Source organism: Olea europaea, chromosome 18, assembly GCF_002742605.1.
Source record: "Olea europaea var. sylvestris chromosome 18, O_europaea_v1, whole genome shotgun sequence".
Taxonomy (NCBI): domain Eukaryota; kingdom Viridiplantae; phylum Streptophyta; class Magnoliopsida; order Lamiales; family Oleaceae; genus Olea; species Olea europaea.
In genome coordinates, this window is record NC_036254.1 from 6645554 (window position 1) to 6664392 (window position 18839).

The 18839-nt window shown below is 32.8% G+C and overlaps 3 protein-coding genes across 4 annotated transcripts; 1 reads left to right on the plus strand and 2 right to left on the minus strand.

Annotated features, from left to right (window-relative positions):
- Positions 1-4449: 4449 nt before the first annotated feature.
- LOC111367310 (RING-H2 finger protein ATL3-like) lies at positions 4450-6438 on the plus strand. The gene has a single exon (XM_022988120.1). It carries the CDS (start codon positions 4998-5000, stop codon positions 5928-5930), a length of 933 nt encoding a protein of 310 aa, XP_022843888.1. The 5' UTR covers positions 4450-4997; the 3' UTR covers positions 5931-6438.
- A 1296-nt stretch (positions 6439-7734) lies between these two features.
- Positions 7735-8840, minus strand: LOC111367312. The gene is made up of 3 exons (XM_022988121.1): positions 8732-8840; positions 8448-8655; positions 7735-8373 (listed from the first exon to the last, which is right to left on the minus strand). Exons 2-3 carry the CDS (start codon positions 8526-8528, stop codon positions 7960-7962), a joined length of 495 nt encoding a protein of 164 aa, XP_022843889.1. The 5' UTR covers positions 8529-8655; positions 8732-8840; the 3' UTR covers positions 7735-7959.
- A 7894-nt stretch (positions 8841-16734) lies between these two features.
- On the minus strand, positions 16735-18425 carry LOC111367313 (zinc finger BED domain-containing protein RICESLEEPER 2-like). 2 transcript variants are annotated; one of them, XM_022988123.1, is made up of 2 exons: positions 17153-18425; positions 16735-17078 (listed from the first exon to the last, which is right to left on the minus strand). In XM_022988123.1, exon 1 carries the CDS (start codon positions 18081-18083, stop codon positions 17352-17354), a length of 732 nt encoding a protein of 243 aa, XP_022843891.1. In that variant the 5' UTR covers positions 18084-18425; the 3' UTR covers positions 16735-17078; positions 17153-17351. The 2 variants fall into 2 exon arrangements, with proteins under 2 accessions (XP_022843891.1, XP_022843890.1); XM_022988122.1 differs by having other exon boundaries at positions 16735-16924; positions 17011-18425.
- Between the last annotated feature and the right edge of the window lie 414 nt (positions 18426-18839).

Below are 18839 nucleotides of genomic sequence, written 5' to 3' on the forward strand. Positions count from 1 at the left end.
AAACGAGAAACAAATATTAAAAAAATTATTACTTTTTTATGATATTCTAATTAAAGTTCGATTTTTCCATTAGAGGAAATGATGAAAATAAGATAAAAAAATCGTATAATAATTTTTATTTACAATTTGATCTTTTTAGTAGAAAAAGAGATAAAATGTTGAGAGAGAGAGTGAGAGACTGAAACAAAATATTTAGCTCTCGTTTGATCCCCATTAAATTAAATTACATCATATTTCATTTTTCTCTCTTCTATTTTCAACTACACAATTTTTCATAAAATAATATTACACGTAAATCGAAAATTTTTCCTTCTTTTTCAACCACTCATTTTTCTTAAAAATACCATTCCCACCATTTTCATTTTCAGGTGATGGAAATCAAACAGGGGCTTATAATACGGCTTCACACTAAACAAAATAAAGTATAAAAACTATACACCCTTATTCATCATAATCACACATACCATAATACAAATCAATCTACCATAGGCACCTCCAAAATCATTACTCTTCCTTTCGAAAATGCTAAAATCCCATCTAAAGATTCAACAGAGTTAGAAAAAAGAAACTGAAAAGACAAAATTTTTGGGACTCGACAAGATAATCGAGTAAAATATTCTAAAATTGTTAGTCATTTATCATTTCTCTCTCAAAAACATTTTTCTCCCGAAATTTTCTACAAAATCTACATAAGATTTAAAAATTCAAATTAATTTGAAATTTTCTTTCTTATGATAATCATAGTTTACATATAGCTCCTATTTGGATGTAATTAAAATCATTTTTATTTTTTTTTAGATTTTGATAAAAATATGTAATTAAAAAGTTGCGAGCTGCCTAAAATATATGATTATAATTAATTATTAACTTTGATTAAGATTAAAACTCGAATTTTAATTTCTACCAAATATGCGCATAATGTAATTATTGGCAATGTTGCCGCATAATATTTTAATGTTGGGGTCATAATCATAGCTTAGGGTATAAAACTAGGAGGTAACTAATCATTTTGTCCAAATTAAATTATAATAATTTGGGCAAATTTTTCAGACTTCTTTTGACCTTTTTCCCCTAAATTTCAGATCTGATCCATAATGAGGGGAAGAATATTTCTTTCGGTGCCCCGAATCAAATGCAATTTTGGAATTTTGACTATGGTAAAAAATTATGGTTAAACAATGATTAGGAGCCATTTTTCAGAGAATTAATTTTAATTTTATATACATAATAAGGTCAGTCCATTATTCCCCGAGTTATTAAATAAAGTATTAGTTCATATATACTACGTAATGCATATTGAATGAGAAAAATTTCATATGTACAGAGATCTGATTTACAGAATTTTTACAAAACACTCACATGATGTAAGCTCCATGTGATTAAAATATTATCAGAAAATATATTAGGTTTAAATTGTGGATAATGAAATTATCTACGCATCCCATCATAGAATTTATGTATCTATACACATCCCATCATAGAATTTTTGTATCAACCCTCCTACATATGAACATGGTCAGTGATGAGGTTTATTTACAAACTCAAACATGTGTCGTTTTTTCATTGTATAGTTGGGGTGGTGGGTGGGGGGAATCCATAAAAGTCATTGTTAGATAACCCCGTGCAAGTAGCATTATTGTTCATGTGTACGTCAAATGAGTCTTATTTTAGACTTAAAAATCAAAATTTGACTTTTTATTTATTTCGATAATCAATCTACAATAATTAGAAGTTTTTAGTGTATGACGACGTATTTCATTAGAGAATGAGTGTCTCGCATGCATGCCACAAAAAGAAAAGAAAAGAGAATTTGCCCTCTCCTACATAGACAATGGCAAAGGAAGAAAAGTGGTGACAATTTTCAAATTTTATTAATTAATTTTAAAATAATATATTGTTTATTTGAACAGATTAATTCATCAATCATCATGTGCGGACTATGTGACAATTTAGCAGCTAGATTAGAAGGAACAAAAATATAACCATGTTACTATTTTAAAACAACATTTTTAGTATATTTCGATAAAAATTGATGAAATGTATAATTGAAAAGTTGTGAATCTTAAAATATATTGTTAAAATTAATTGTTGATTTTAATCCTTGTGCTTATATACGGATGTAGTGTAGGGTTGCAATAATCAATAATTGGTATATATACTAGGGTTTTTTTAGACGGATACCACAACTGTCCCTGCCAATAGGGGGAGTCAATTCGGTGCCCTGTTTGAAAGAGGGGGCGCCAATTTGGCGTCCTATTTGGACAGGCCCACGTGACGAGGGATAGGGCTGGACAAAACTCCCAAACCGAACCGAACTTGACGGTTCTTTTCAAGTTAAATACCCGAACGGGCATTTGAATCAAGAATTGACGGGTATGATTCGATTCTCGGTTGTAGGCCAAGAACCGAATAAAAACTGAATCTCCCTAATTTTTTTAATTAATTTATTTTAAATAAACAAAATTATTTTATTTTTTCGAAATAAATTTGTTAACTAATTAATTTAGTTCAAAAAAATAAATATGATTTTCCTCTTTCTAATTTTCAGTTCAAAGTCAACTTAATCAAATTGACTTCAATTTTATCCAAATATGTTACTCTACTGTAATATCGTTTCTATTGAAGAAAATTGAATTAAAGCTTCACAACACCTCTCTTAATTATTTTGAGCTCGCTATCTTTCTCTTCCTATGATTTTAATAATCAAATTTATGAAGAACTCAACAAAGAGAGACATAAATGATACATAAAATTGGATTACATTATTTCGTAAGAGTTAAGATTGAACATACCATTAATTAAATTAATATAACTTTGTATATATTAAAAAATTTAATCATAATACGGAATCTTGAAATCGAATGGAACCGAACTCGAACGGTTCCATAATTAAATTTGGACCCGACGATTCTACTTACTAAATACCTGAAAATTTCAGATCGATTCGATTTTTATTAGAATCGAATCGAATCGGATCATGTCCAGCCCTAACGAGGAGCGTTGAATGGTTAGATCTACGTGGCCTTATCCCTTTATCTTTATCCTATATACTGTGAATGGAACAGCACTTCCAAGGATGGTCCTGACCCTTTATCTTTGTACCATATACTATGAATGAAACAGTACTGCCAAGGATAAAAATACTAAAATATATAATAATAAGAAAAATAAATGAATTCGAGTTTCAAAGGACAAAATGATTAATATACCTTTTTCGACATGCGTAGTGGGGGGCTTTAAATGACCTGACCCACACAAAATAAAATAATAAATAGTTCAATCCCAAATAGAACACTGAAAAAAAATTCACCTCACGTCTTCAAATATTTTGTATTTTTTAATTCACTAATTTTCTTTGTTGTATTTAAAATTTTGAATTTTTTATTTTTGAAATAATAGAAAAAAAAAGGAAAGGAAAGGAAAAATAGCATATTTAAAAACGTTCAAAAAATATATTCCAAAATTTTAGAATAAATTTTAAAAGAGACCAAAATTTTGAAAAATTGTCCCTTAAAATATATTCCAAAAGGAAGAACACATAATTTGCCAAAATGAATTAAAAAACCACGGGATTTATTAAATGCATAGTTAAATACATCTATAGATAAAAAAAAAAAAAAATCATATAAGATGATAAAATCCAGCTAGGTAAACAAAATAAAGACATTCTATAAATAATATCATTAAAAACAATATAACTAGTTATAGAAATTCAATCTAAATTTCCACACAAATAAAATTTTGACACATCGTTACAATTTTGAAGTGTCAAAATTGTTGTGAAATACAAACAAAATTTTTGTTGAGGTGTCAAAATTTTAAGGACCATGTTCTGAGTACAAGTAGAGACGGCTGGCTCTCCAATCGACGGTCGTCACTTGTTGATTTGTAACTCAGTTTGTACATGATTTAGTACAAGTAGAATAATCCTAATTTTAATTGTAAATGGTCAAATTAGAACAACAAAATTATGGTATTTAATATTTAAGTCCACAAAAAAACTTGTGTAATAAATGTATTTAACTTTGAATTGAGTATTTTTTTTTTAATCGAATTTTAAAGAGAGATATTCAACATGTTAAATAGAACTTAAGTAAAGAAAAAAAATACGTGACAAGATTTATCAAATGTTAAATGAATTCATTATCGTATCAAATATTTAATAAGAGCACGTTTAAATGCGTTAGATTGAAATATACGAGGTACAAAACATGTAATAAATTTGTCATTTATCTTGTCCAATCATGTATAATCCGTCGTGATGATTCTGAATTTGTTAGCTTGGAGGATTATTTTAATTGAAAATTACTTTGAATTGTTGCAATTTTCAATCTAAATTGAATTAAAATAAACCAAAATGTACTATTTTTATGGTCAAACTTAAGCCAAAAGAAAAGTCAAAATTTGTTTCATCTAATCCATAAGAAAACCAAATTAAAAGCCTCAAACTCTAAGCCATAACATTAGTCTCCACCAGGTAGTTTAGTTTTGATGCATTCTTGTAACGGCGCCGTGTAAGCATCATCACATTACTCCATTCTCCGTCGCTGACTGCTATTTGGATACTGCTTTTTTCATCTTCGATTCCAATTTTGACCCAAATCTCATCATCTACTTTCCTTTTAAATAGAAGAAGCAATCTTCAAATTCGTTTGAAATTGTTTGGAAAATTTAAAGTTAAACTTCATTTTCTATTTCTCATCCTTGAATTTCTTCCTTTATATGAGTTTCTTTTGACTGCTCTATTGTGTACAAGAAATATCCTTTTCTGGGTTTTGCTCAAAGTTTCAAGATTTTCTGGGAATTTCGAAGAATTTCCACACGTCCCGAACGTGGGATTTACTCAAAATTCTGAGAAATCACTGCAAATCTTATCTGGGTTTTGTTTAAATCTCAAGTTTTTCTTGGGATTCCCATAAAGATTTCTTCATTTTTGACTTATAAACTGAAGATTTTGTGGAGAATCCCGTAAAGAGTTCTTTATTTTTGTCATAGAAATGGGTGATTCAGTACGTATGTTTGGGAATTCTGGTGATACAGGCGTGCTTGAGCTCACGGGGAAAATCATGATGGTGGGAATAATACTCCTGTTCTTTGTTGTAGTCTTTGTCTTTTGTCTCCATCTCTATGCCAAATGGTTCTGGCACCGCCGCCAAGAAAACGCCACCGTCACCACCACCGCAAGCGCAAGCCGCCATCGCCGCCGCCTTGATTTTGCTGCTGGGCACCTAGAAGTAACCGTTATCACTGCTCGCCCCGGCCTAGACCCTGCGGTACTCAAAACCATACCTGTAGTTATATGTGATCCCAAAGAGCTTAAAGAAGGATTAGAATGTGCAGTGTGTTTATGTGAAATCTCTAACGGTGAAAAGGCCAGACTTTTACCAAAATGTAAGCATGGATTTCATGTTGAATGCATTGATATGTGGTTCCAATCACATTCCACTTGCCCTCTTTGTCGAAACCCGGTTTCGAATTCGAATCAATCCTCTTCAAACTCTGTAACTACTGAATCAACACTGGAGACTATATTACAAACCCCAATTGGGGAAAATTCAGGTGTCAATGGTACAGATGTTCCAAGTTTCCCTACCAATGTGTTGTTTTGGGGCAATGAAAGTCAGATTAGCATATTGGGTCCTTGTTTGGAGGATGGCAGTGGAATTAGTACCACTTCCACTTCCTCTCAGCCTCTTAGTTCTTCGACTTCATCAACATCGTCCCAGTCACCTAGTTCTTCGACTTCATCATCGTCGTCCCAGCCAACTAGTAATAGGCTGGACGGCACGGTGGTGATTGATGTACCAAGGCAGTTTAATGAAGAGGAAGAACAAAAGTCTCCGGTGCCTACAAGATTGAGGTCATTGAAAAGGCTCTTGAGTGGTAATAGAAGGATCAATCCTTGCGGTCCTAGAAATGGGGATCTATGAAAAGGAGGTAGAGGCTTCAAAGTTGATTTATTCATTGTGATATGTGCTATGTTGATTGGTAGTTACAATGCACATTGGTAGGCACAAAATTGTTGGCATTCTAGTCGAGGTTCATCGGTGTTAAAATCGTTCTGGCAAGTCGAGAATTGTCGTTTAAGGTTCTTGTTTTGGCACTATTCGAAATTATGCCTGGACTCATTGGTGGATTCGGAGACGATCGAAATCTCCATTAACTGCGCTTATTTGTTCAATGTTCTTTAATTATTGATGCAGATGAGAGTTTGCTCCTTCATATCTGGCTTCTATATTAAGCATATACAACATGGAAGTGAATATGTTGTTTTTCATACATAGTTTAGCTTCTCTGTTTGAGAATGGAATTGTATCCATCTTCTTTTACAGAAGAGTATTAGATAAATTCTCAGGTCAATTCATTAATGGTCTCTTTTATGTACTGCTGAGTTGCTGGCAATTATATGAAATTAGTTTCAATTGCAGAAGTCATTCAGGTTTTGTTCTTGTGCATTTGATTTGTTGCTTTTCTTTTCTTGCTTTTGACTGATTTTTGGCAAGTGCTTGATATGTTTTGGTCTAAATAATGCAAGAGATCAGTATCAGAGGAAAGAACACATACCATATTTAGCAGACAGAAACAATTTTCTACTTTACATGTTTGGTAGGAAGGATTCGTGATTACTTGGCAATATTAAAAGCTTGTTTGAGCCCCTTTATGTTCTAAGAAAGTATTTTGGAATGGTAGATTGATAAAGAATGTGTATTTACAAAATACAATTATAGTTGTATTTTGTACAATCATACTTGACAATAATGGTTGACCGCATTCTTGTTGTCAAAATTCAGGCCATTGATTTAAAAAATAGTTTTTGAAATGGATGAATGTGATATTGTCGAGTGTGAATTGTCAATCAAAATTGTCAAACTAGATTGTACATGTAGTATGATTCTAAAAAATAAGAAAATGTTTTGAGTTTGCATGTAATATTATTTTATTGAAAAATGCATGATTAAAAAGAAAAAGAGAAAAAAAGTATTTTGAAAATAATGAGGATCAAACAAGATGATAGAGAAAGGTTAAAATTGTGTTTAGTGTAATATCGAGTATGTTTATTATTACGTGCCAAGTATGCACGAATAAGAAACTTTTTTGAATCATTGAAAGGGCTTGAATCAAGCACGCTAAGCGTAAGTTGTTTGGAGGTATGAATCCACCTTGCACTCGATCATTCATGCAAGTCCCCCAACCATCCATGGAATCACGCTAGCATGTTTGAATCCACCTCGCTCTCGTTGTTCACACAAGTTCCCATACACCCATGGATCACGCAAGTAGGTATGAATCCGCGTAGCTCTCTTCATTCATGCAAGTCCCCGTTCATCCATGGATAATGCAAGTAGGTAGGGAACCCTTTCGTGATTGACTCTCGTCGTTTTATATTGAACCCTGACTCTTGATTGCTAGATTACATGAGATTTGACAACATGCCATGTTCTGGTTTCTATATATTTTAAATTTCCAACTCTCGAGTATACTTTAGGGTCATTCTTCGGGTAAGTGTGAGACATGACATGTGTCATGTCCTATATTAAAAAAATGATAAAAAATAAAGCTACAATATATAAATTTTAAATCTTAAAGAATTTAAGTTGATGTGTCAGTGTCCTACTTTTTTTAAGAATCACACGTTGTCGTGTCGGTGTAGTGTCGTGTAAGTGACTTTTCCGTGCAACCTAGCTCCATTTTTTGGCCATATTCTGCAGTCATCCATTCATCAGCATATTTGAATGGTAAAATGAATACATCAACTCTTAATCAAAGGTGGTTAAAACCAGGTTGTCTTGTACATTCAACTCCCTAATATGGGGTGTATGTACCCCTCTAGTTTTACAACCAAAACTTTGAGAATGCTAACCAGCCGACAGTCATGAATCAAGCCAAAATCTTCAAATTTTGGATGTTCTAAAATATTTAAACAGGATCACAGTACATGATATTCTTTAATGATCTACACTAAGTCACCAAATAAACAGGTCCATAAGATTGAACTTCTTGAGGATTGTTAAGCTGGCCAAGAGACATATAAGGCACCTCGTCCTCGACTCTCTTGCTCGAGCTAAAAAGACCGGTGATGGGTCCCGATGTTGGCTTCCGGGGTCTGCCAGTAATGCCACCACCTCCTTCACTTGCACAGACTGGACCCGAGAATGGACCTCGCCTCAGTTCAGAACCGACGGTGCCCTTTCTTGGAGATTGCTGCATGACGGACTTGTTCTTCTTGTCGGTTTTCAACCACGAAAACAGGGAATTTTTCCATGATTTTCTGTTCTTTTTCTCTCCATCTACTTGTCCTTTGAATCCCACTTGTTCAATAGGTTCAATCTTTAAATTCCCTTGGCATTCATTCCTTCTTGCTTCTTCCAGAAACTGAAATTGAGTATAAGGAATCAAACAAATAGGAAGACACAAATCATCATACAGCTAAACATTAGTAAACATACCTGTTTAAAATCTGCTTGGCAATCAAATTCATAGTCAAAATAATCTGCACTGTCATATTTCTTGTACATTGGAGACTTCATTCTTTCCAGGAAATCAATGACTATCAAAATCCCAAAAATTTCGAAAATTATCGAGCGACTACCCGTCGACACCGAGAAATTGGTTGGAAATCGAGACGTAGTTTACGATAACTTCCAGCCAAGAAACCTATGAAGGAGAGTAAATGCACTTAGAAATAGATATGAAATTGAGCAATTAATATGATTATAAAAAAAGATATTACAATGATTCATTAGCTTTGTTCTTTTATGATTTTGTTCCCAAAATGTAGAATCCAGCTAAGTATATGTTCATCACATGAAATTTTATTACAATTTATAGTAGCTTTTGGCAGTTGGATAGGTAGTGAAAGTTACTGATAACATTTATATAAAAATGGTATTGGAGAAAGTCAGTGCCGTGTGAATTAATGCATGCATTTAAATGGCTAAGAAACACTAATGGAAATTAACTAAACTTTAAGAAAGGGTAAATTAACTAAGCTTTAATATCAAATCAAGTTTGTTGATGATGATTATTCCTAGTGATAATGAAATGTAAATAAATAAATGATTTAATTGCTTTTGGTTTAAGTTTTTAGATAGTACGACTCATTGTGATACAACTATTTGTTTACGAAAAACATAATAAATCTGACGTGCACAAGAATGTGTGTGTGTGTGTGTGTGTATATATATATAGGTATTTCAGCGTAATTGAACTTCGAATAATTTCATTTACGGTAATTGTACTTTTACATTATTGTCAATTAGGCAACTGCACTTCACTTTATTTGGTCGAGTAAATATATTTTAGTTTTATTGCAATTAAGGTAATTTCATACAATAACGTAGCTTAGAACGATAAAAATCATTGACATGAACGTCAATTATTGAACCGTCATATGTGAAAATTTGTGGAACGAGAAATAACGTAATGGAGAATTGAACCATTGGTCCCCAACTTTTAAAAAGAGCAAATAAGTCCCATGATGAAAAACGCTCAAATCTCTATTAAATTATCACGTAAATATCATATGTCCAACTTTATGTACTCCAGAGGGATTGATAAAACACTTTTTGCTTCAATTGAGGGACATTAATCATGAAGTTTTTAGCTATTAATTCAATTAAATTATTACAATAAAGGAGGGAGTTACCAAAAAAATAATGCTATTTGCAGTCGCTCATTATTAAAATTGCCCTAGGTTGATAATTTGTTGCATAACGTAATAAAAAACTCTCACATTAATGTATCAAATCACTAACCGTCATATGTATGCTACATAGGACGATTACGGCAGTGGGCAACTACAAATAGCATTACTTTAACAAAACCTTAATTATATAATTAGATAATGGTCTAATTAATAAATAGAGTTGAATTAGTTGTTGAGTGTGTATGTTAAAGGAAAGTAAATCAACTAATCTGTCATCATTAATATGGTCAATGAGGTTGATGAAGTTTTTCATGCCGCATGTTTCGGAGGTTCCGATGTGTCTCTTTCACACTTTGGAGGGAAATTAGCTTCTTTGGTGGGTCACAGAAGGAGCTCAAATATGCTATTCTTCAATACGATTTTAACACCATCAATTCATAATAAATGAAAAGAAGTCAATGTGTAGACATTTTTTCATTTGTTATAAAGATATGGCCCCGTTTGGTATGGATTTTTTGTCCCAAAAAATTGATTTTTTGACCGTTATTTTACTATTCAAGCCGTAATTTTTGACTTCTTCTCTCACATGTGGACCCCACTTTTCTTCTAACGGTCAAAAAATCAATTCTCAAAATTCCTACCAAACGGGCCCATAATTAGGAATGAGCACAAGTCGAATTGGGTCAGGTTGAGATCTAACCAAATCGACTACTCAAGTCGGATGAGAATCTGACCCGAAATTGAACCGATAGGGTTCAAAATCGAGTCATGAGACATCCTTCCTTTTTTAAACTGAACTTAAAATCGAGATTTCGGGTTGGAATTTAAAAACTGAATCGATGGATCGTCAACGCAGCCAGGTCCCTCATTTTACAATCGAACATGTACTAATACGGTTCTTCTTAAGTTTATTATTGAAAAGTAAAAATAGTTCAATGCTCCGTTTCATCCTAGCTTATATTTAAAATGGCACTTTCAGTCTTCATTTCCTTGCTCTAATCTCAAACGATATAGGATCCATTCGGAGACTATCAGTGATGATTTGGCCCGGACTACGGCCCTTTGGATTCTACCTAAGCCCGACATGGTCCACGTGAGATTCCGACTGAATTTGGTGGGCCTTGAAAAAAACGTGCATTTATGTAATGATCAAGACTTAGTGCTCGAGTCATTAATTTACTGCTTTGAAAAAATTTGTGCTCATCTTATCCCCTACAAATTTCTATTGCATCCCCTAACATTTAAGGGACACTTATGTTGAATATAATACCAATTAAGCAATTGAATCTTGAAAACGTGATATGATGTGATCCATGGCACAGAGGCAAGTCCGGACAAGGATTCGTTGATCGTTGAAGAAGGGTCTATGACTAGGTCACGAGTGAAGAGGGTTAAAGAAGCGATGAGACTAATTGCTCAATCTACGGTGGACAAAACATTGGTTGTGGCAAGCAAAGGGACAAGTTTTATGTTAGGCTCGAAAGAAAAAGCATGATTGATCAACTTGATTCAAGTCACAGACGAAGAGGTTGCGACGTTACACTATGCAACCGCATAGCGCAATGAGACATGCGACAATCATAGAATTCAGAAGCCTCGTTGGAATGATAAATGTGACCACACAAACTAGAACTATGCAGCTGCATAGCAAAAACTGTGTGTTTTTCAAATTTCGCGTAATATCTTGCTTATGTTAAAACTCCAATTTATTTTATCTTTTAGTATTCTTAGATTCATATTCTGTTTTAACTAGATTTTTATGAGTTCCTTATAAATAGGACTCATTCTTTTCATTGTAAACAACTAACTTTTGAGATATTATTGAGAGGCATAATTGCTTTCATTCTTTGTTTTTCACTGAACTAATTTTCGAACTTACCAAGATTTATTTTTTTGTGGCATTCAAACAATTCGGGTAAGATTCTTGAGCCGGCTAATCACGAGATCAACATATTGGCGATGGTTGTGTTGGTTCTTTGGTTTAATATTTTTAGATCAAACTATAAACATTATTCTTGGCTTTCTTAGGATTGAGTCAATCTTGTGTGGGATTCACATTACCAAAAATCAAGGTTATATCATTTTCCTTTTAGTTTGAGTTTTTTGTTTTCTTTTCTACATTTTTCGTTTTTTAAGTCTTTAATCCATAAAAAATATTAAAAAAAAACTCAAATGTTGTTTTTGTGCTAATTTAGTGCCCAAATTAGTTTCATTTATTTTGTTGGTATCGTAGTTGAATTTTCCAGCAAAGAAAATGAAAATTCCCAGCACATGCAATTTCATGTTTTTTGAGTTAAAAAAAAAAACGAGTGTCCAATCCAAATTCAAGAACCACTTTTTTGGATTAATGTTATTTTCTAATAAAAGAATCAAATTCCTTTGCTTATTTTCTTTCATTTTTTAAAATCCTCTAAGTACAATTTCTCACCCACATCCTAATTTGAATTTTTCGAGGATAAAACTTGGTTGAAATCGAATTAGTTCTTTAAAGCATTTGGACGAAAGCATTGAGTGGAAAAATGCAAGAGTGGTGAGACTAATAGAGGAAAATAGCCAAATTCGAGTGATACACGAGCATATACATGTGAGACAAATATTAATTTAGAATTAGGATGTCTAACATAAACGATTCTACTTTAAGCAAGCATAATAATTAAGTTAACATGTCGAACGAGTTGATACGACAAATTGAGAGGTTGTTTGAAGATATGAGAGGCAGGTTGGTTAGGCAAGAGACGTGGATGGAAAGATAAGACCCATTGCTTACTAATTTACGTAGGGAACAACCTAAGGGAGTTTTTCAATGCAAGAAGATAAGGTGGGCAGAAGCCTAGGATTGAAGTTCACGAGGAATGTGAAGCAGGTATTGACATCGATGAGGATGCATTAGTAGAAGTCGAGATAAGAAAAATGAAGGATAGAGGAGTTAAGCATGAGAAAAAGGGTAGAGATCTTGTCGAAGATGGAGTAGATAAAAATATAGGCAATATCAAAATGACAATTCCTTCGTTCAAAGAAATGAGTGATCCGAAGGCATACTTGGAGTGAGGGAGGAAGATAGATTTAATATTTGACTGCCCCAACCACTTGGAGGATAAGAAGGCAAAGATTGCGGTACTTGAGTTTACCGAATGTGCTATTACTTGGTGGGATCAAGTGGTGATCTATGGGAAGAGGAAATGTAAGAGGCCTAGTAATACATTAGAAGAATTGAAAGCCACCATGAGGAAGAGGTTCATGCCTAATCATTACTATAGTGAGCTTTATAAAAAATTATAAAGTTTTATCAAGTTCTAGAAGTGTGGAGGATTATCATGGGGAGATGAAGATTGTTAAGAGTAGAGCAAATGTTGATGAGGATAGGGAAGCCACCATTGCTCAATTCTTGAACGATCTAAATAGGGAAATACTTGACATGGTGGAATTACAACATTATGTGAAGCTGGAAGACGTGCTGCATATAGCTATGAAAGTCGAGAGACGACTAAAGAGGAAAGGGACAACTAGATATTCATCGGGTTCTAATCCTTCTTGAAAAATCAAAGTGGGATAACGACAAAGAAGAATGACCTATTTCGAAGGGTGGGACTGAACTACAAAGGAAAAGAGGAAGTTGCTATCAAGGACACATCCAAGGCAAAATCCCTACCATCTAGGAGTTTAGACATCAAATGCTTTAGGTGATTGGGATTGAGAATTTGAGACACGTTGTTTATCAATGTCCAAATAAAAGGGCAATGATTTTATGAGACAACGGCGAAGTTGTGAGTGATAATGAGGATGACTATGAAGACATGTCGAAATTGAAAGAAGCTAGTGATTGTGAGAAGGTAGAGTATACAGTGGGCGAGCTATTGGTTACGAGGCGAGCTCTTAGTGCTCAATGAAAACTGATGACTTGGAACAACAAAGAAAGAACACATTTCATATGAGGTGGCATGTCAACAACAAGGTATGTAGCATGTATCATTGATTGGGTAGATGTACCAATGTGGATAGCACTACACTTGTTGAGAAGTTAAGGTTAACTGTGTTAAAATATCTTAAGCCTTACAGACAGCAATAGTTGAATGAATGTGAAGAGGTTAAGGTGAATAAGAGAGTATTGGTGAGTTTCTCAATTGGAAGATATCATGATGAAGTGATATGTGATGTAGTTTCTATGCATACTGGGTACATTTTGTTGGGAAGGTCATAACAATATGATAGGAAAATGATGCATGATAGGTACAAAAATAGGTACAACTTTACCAAGGATGAAAAATCTATTCCCCTTGCACCATTAACACCGACACACAAGTGTATGAAGATCAAATCAAATTGAAAAGTGAGGAAGAAAATAGATTGAGAGAAATAGAGAGCAAGACAAAAGATAATGAGGTGGTTGATAGAGGGAAAAGAGCCACAAAAGAGAAAAGAAAATTAGTCTTTCGAGAGGAAAGAAAAGTCAAAAAGTGAACTCCTTTACAAATGAGAGTGAGTTGAAGAGAGCGGTAATTGAGGAGCAACCTATGATCTTGTTAGTTTATAAGGAATCACTTCTTAATCTTGAAGAATCTAGTACATCCCTTCCTAGTTTGGCTACTTCTTTGTTGCAGGAATTCGAAGACATTTTTTCAGAGGACATGCCCAGTGGGTTATCACTCATTCGAGGTATTGAATATCGAATTGACTTCGTATCTGGAGCTGTCATTCCAAACAAGTCAGATCATCGAAGTAATCCCGAGGAGACCAAGGAACTTCAAAAACAAGTAGAAGAATTGATGAGCAAGGGATATGTGAAGGAGAGCCTATTTTTCGTACCAGTGCTACTTGTGCTAAAGAAAGATGGAACATAGAAAATGTGTGTAGATTGCGAGCCATCAACAATATAATAGTAACGTATCATCAACTTATTCCTCGGTTAGATGACATATTAGATGAATTACATGGCTCATGCATATTTAGTAAAATTACTTAAAAGTGGCTATCACTAAATTAGGATGTGGGAAGGAGGAGAGTGAAAAATCGCTTATAAAATTAAATATAGTTTGTATGAGTAGTTAGTCATGACATTTGAACTTACTAATGCACGTAGCACGTTTATGTGATTTATGAAAGTTTACTTCGATGACATCTTAATAAATCGTAATTACCTAAAGGAACATATAAGACATTTAAGATGTATGCTTGTGACCTTAAGACAAGAACAATTTTTCTTGGGTATATTGTTAGTGTAAGGAGGATAGAAGTGGATGAGAAGAAAATCAAGGCTAAAGAATAGCTATTCATTAAAGCCATGGTCAGCTCTTAAATTTTAGGTGCCCCGTGCGACATTTTAAAATGGTGTCTCTTTTGTGTAATAAAAAATATATTATAAAAAAATAATTCAATAAATCATTTCATCCCAAAAATATGACGTTTAATTTTTATTTTTTTTAATAAAAAAATATAACTAAAGCCCAAAAGCATTCTCCGAACTTCATCAAAATTCGTATGTCATCAATAAAGAACCATCCAAACTACTAACCACTTGGTGCAACTTTACATGAGCAAACTTTGAAATCAAAAGTAGCAAGTACCACGTGTAAATCTTGAAATGCAACAAATCATGTAAAAATATTTGTTCTCGCATTTTTAGAAACCAACTCATTAATTAAACTTTCGTAATCAATAAGTTTTAGCAAATCTTTTCAATAAATATCAAAACTAGCGCATTCAATCGTTCTTATAACATGATTGATCACAAATAAGATTTTAATAGCTTTAGTTTTGAAGAATATTTTTCGACAAATGCAACAATAACAATAATTATCAATAGTATTATATAAGCAATAAATATATTCGAAAATCAATCTAATCTTCTCAAATAAGTCAATATATCAAAAGCTATTTTTGTTTGTTTTGGTAAAAAAAATTCACAAAAAATGAATGTAATCAACTATCAGTTATCACCCAACAAAAACTTACCATTCTAGAACCAAATAATAATAATAATAATAATAATAATAATAATAATAATAATAATAATAATAATAATAATAATCATCATCATCATCATCATCATCATGGAATAGCAATTCATAAGTGGACTCATTCTTGTGACATGGTTGATCGCTAATAAGATTTTAATAGCTTTAATTTTGAAGAACATTTTTCAACAAATGCAACAATAAAAGTAACTATCAATAGTATTTTATAAGCAATAAATATATTCGAAAAGCAATTCAATCTATTCAAATAAGTCAATATATCAAAAGTTATTTTTGTTTCTTTTGGTAAAAAAATTCGCAAGATTTGAATGTAATCAACTATCAGTTATCACCCAACAAAAACTTACCATTCTAAAATTAAAAAATAAAAAAATAAAAAATCATGAAATAGCAATTCACAAGTGGACAACGGGCTCCAACAAATAGATTATACTATTATAGAGTAAGTAATAAAGATTGACAATAAAGTTTCTTATCTTCTTTATTTGACTATTCTTCGTGGGTTAAATGATGAGAATAAAAGAACTGATAAAAAGGAATCTAGTATTAGCTTTTCACTCTTCATTATAATTATTTGAATTTTGGGCTACTTATTTTCTTTTTAGGTTAGTAATTGATCAATGAAGGTAATTAGACATTTGATATTAAGACTAGTGAAATAGATAGTTTATAATATTTTTTGAAAGCAAGATAGTTTAATTATAAAAAAAAAAATCAATATATGTTAAATTAAACATTTATTTTCAGTAATATGTTAAATTAAGTAAATATTAACATAATATAATTTTTTTTACTCTTTTTTCATAAATATTGTGCCCTTTAACTTAATATAATAATAAAAAATTTAAATCTTAAAATTAATAAAACAATATGTACCATTATAAGTATGTACTTAGAGATGGCAACGGTTCGGTTCGGGGTCGGTTCGGTCAAAATCATCACCGAACCACCAATTTTTTGGCTATACCATAACCGTACCATAACCACGAAAGTCAGTTCGGTTCAATTCGTATCTCGATTCGGGTCATTAATAACCACGAAAATAAATTATTTTTAATTGGTCCATCCGTCGAATTAAAATGAAAAATGTATGAAAAAAGTCGATGAAAACAAAAACATGATACTAAGTTAATGTAGCAAACAACATCCCAAATGAAAATGCAAAAAATATCCCAATTCTCAAATATAAAATTCAAATTTAACAAACAATATTCAATAACTCAAAAAGCTCCAACCTCAATTCATATTCAATCTTTATTCTTCCCCACAACTCTTACTAGCATACGTCAAAACTCAAAGTTGATTCCTATATAGTATATAAGAAATGTAAGTAGAGTAATAAATCAATAATCCATAATGTTCTTAACTAAAGATTTAAACAAAAAAATGTACCTCATCGTCAACATCCTCGTCACCAAACTTTGCACAAGCTCCGAAATATGATGAAGGAACAGAATTTTCTACACACAAAAGAGGAAAAAATTAGCAATAAAAGAAAGTGCATAAATAACAAATATAAAACAATAAATCCTACCATGAATATCAGTCCAAAGCCAATCTCGAGCACACATTAAAGCTTCTAAAGTCTCTGGGTGAAGTCTATTTCTATGTGGGCTCACAAATCTACCACTTGTACTAAATGCTGACTCGGATGCAACAGTAGATACTGGAATGACTAATAAATCTCTTGCAACCTTCTGTAAAGTCGGATATTTTATTGAATTTGCTTTCCATCATGTCAATAGATCAAAACCGTCCACCCTTGGCAATACTGGCTCATTTAGAAAAATTTCGAACTTTGTTTTTACATGATCAACAGTAATAGAAAGGTTAACAAATGTATCAAAACCAACCATGCGAGAATGTTTTCCAACAGTAGTAGACGACTGTGATTGTGAAGATGATGGAAACAAAGATGTATTTTTTGTCGAACGATGTGGTCTCTTGTACTCTTTGAGCAACTTATAACCAAATGCTCTAACCTTTTCAACCTCTTCCTTAGCTTCATCTCCAAAAATCAAAGGAAAATAGTATTCAACTAGTTTCATCTTGTATCTAGGATTCAATATAGTTGCAACAGCTAGAATTTCATGCATGCCACTCCAATATTTATCAAACTTTTCCTTCATGCTTGACGCCATCCATTTGACTTCATCACAAGATGATGTGCTCCAATCACGGATTGCCAACTTTATGTCACAAATATTGGGAAAGTACAAATTGGCAGTAGGATATTTTGTTCCTGAAAATAATTCAGTCGCTTCATCAAAAATTTCCAACTTATCACAAATCTCTATATCCAATTCCCAATCACTCTCACTCGGTACACTTCTGTAATGAGGCTCTCTTTGCCTTAGCCGAGGAAAAAGTTCTTTGTAAAGCAAAACAGTATGAATCATTAGATACGTGGAGTTCCATCGAGTCTTGCGATCCAATACTAACTTTTTTTCACAAGGGATTTTCATTTGTCGTGCAACTGTCTCAAATGTTTCAACTCTTTTTGGTGTTGCTAACCAATATGAAACACTATCGTGAATTCTCTCAACACTCGGGCTAATGATATCCAAAACATCCTTTACTATCAGGTTCAGTATGTGTGCACAACACCGCTAGTGGAAAAATTCACCATTCAACAATAAAGAACCAAGAGAAAGCTTATCTAACATAACGTTAATCATAGCGTCATTCGTGGTGCAATTATCAACAGTCAATGTGGACAATTTCTGATCAATATTCCAATCAAATAGACAATCATTAACACGGTAGAAAGTGACTCAGCAGTGTGGGGACAAGGGACATACATAAATCTGTATGGATATGAAAAAAAGTTCGTAAGATAACTTAAAATTTCATCTGACCTCGAAGAGGACATCTATTTAAATTAGCATGTAAATGACTTCTCCCATTTTTTGACTCACCCCCTAACTGTTTGTTGCATTGTTTGCAAATTGCTTTGGGCACATTATTAATTCTCTATAGCTTAAAATGCTGCCACACTGAACAGGTCAATTTTCTTTTTCTATTTTCCTCAGTCATCTCCTCATCATCACCTAAATCTATATGAATAAGATTTGCATTTACCTCACTTGGACTTTGTGAAGTAACTGGTGTACTTGTTGATGCTCCAACTTGAATTGAAGCAGAAGCACTTCCAATTGAAGTGGGAGGAGTAGGAACGAAAGATTCTGACCCCTAGCAAGACATCTAATTTCAAAAAAAAT

Coding starts and splice junctions, on each gene's coding strand:
- LOC111367310 (XM_022988120.1), top strand. CDS start 4,998: ATGGGTGATTCAGTACGTATGTTTGGGAATTCTGGTGATACAGGCGTG.
- LOC111367312 (XM_022988121.1), bottom strand. CDS start 8,528: ATGAAGTCTCCAATGTACAAGAAATATGACAGTGCAGATTATTTTGAC. Junction 8,374..8,447: donor GCCAAGCAGATTTTAAACAG/GTATGTTTACTA, acceptor ACTCAATTTCAG/TTTCTGGAAGAAGCAAGAAG.
- LOC111367313 (XM_022988123.1), bottom strand. CDS start 18,083: ATGAAAATCCCTTGTGAAAAAAAGTTAGTATTGGATCGCAAGACTCGA.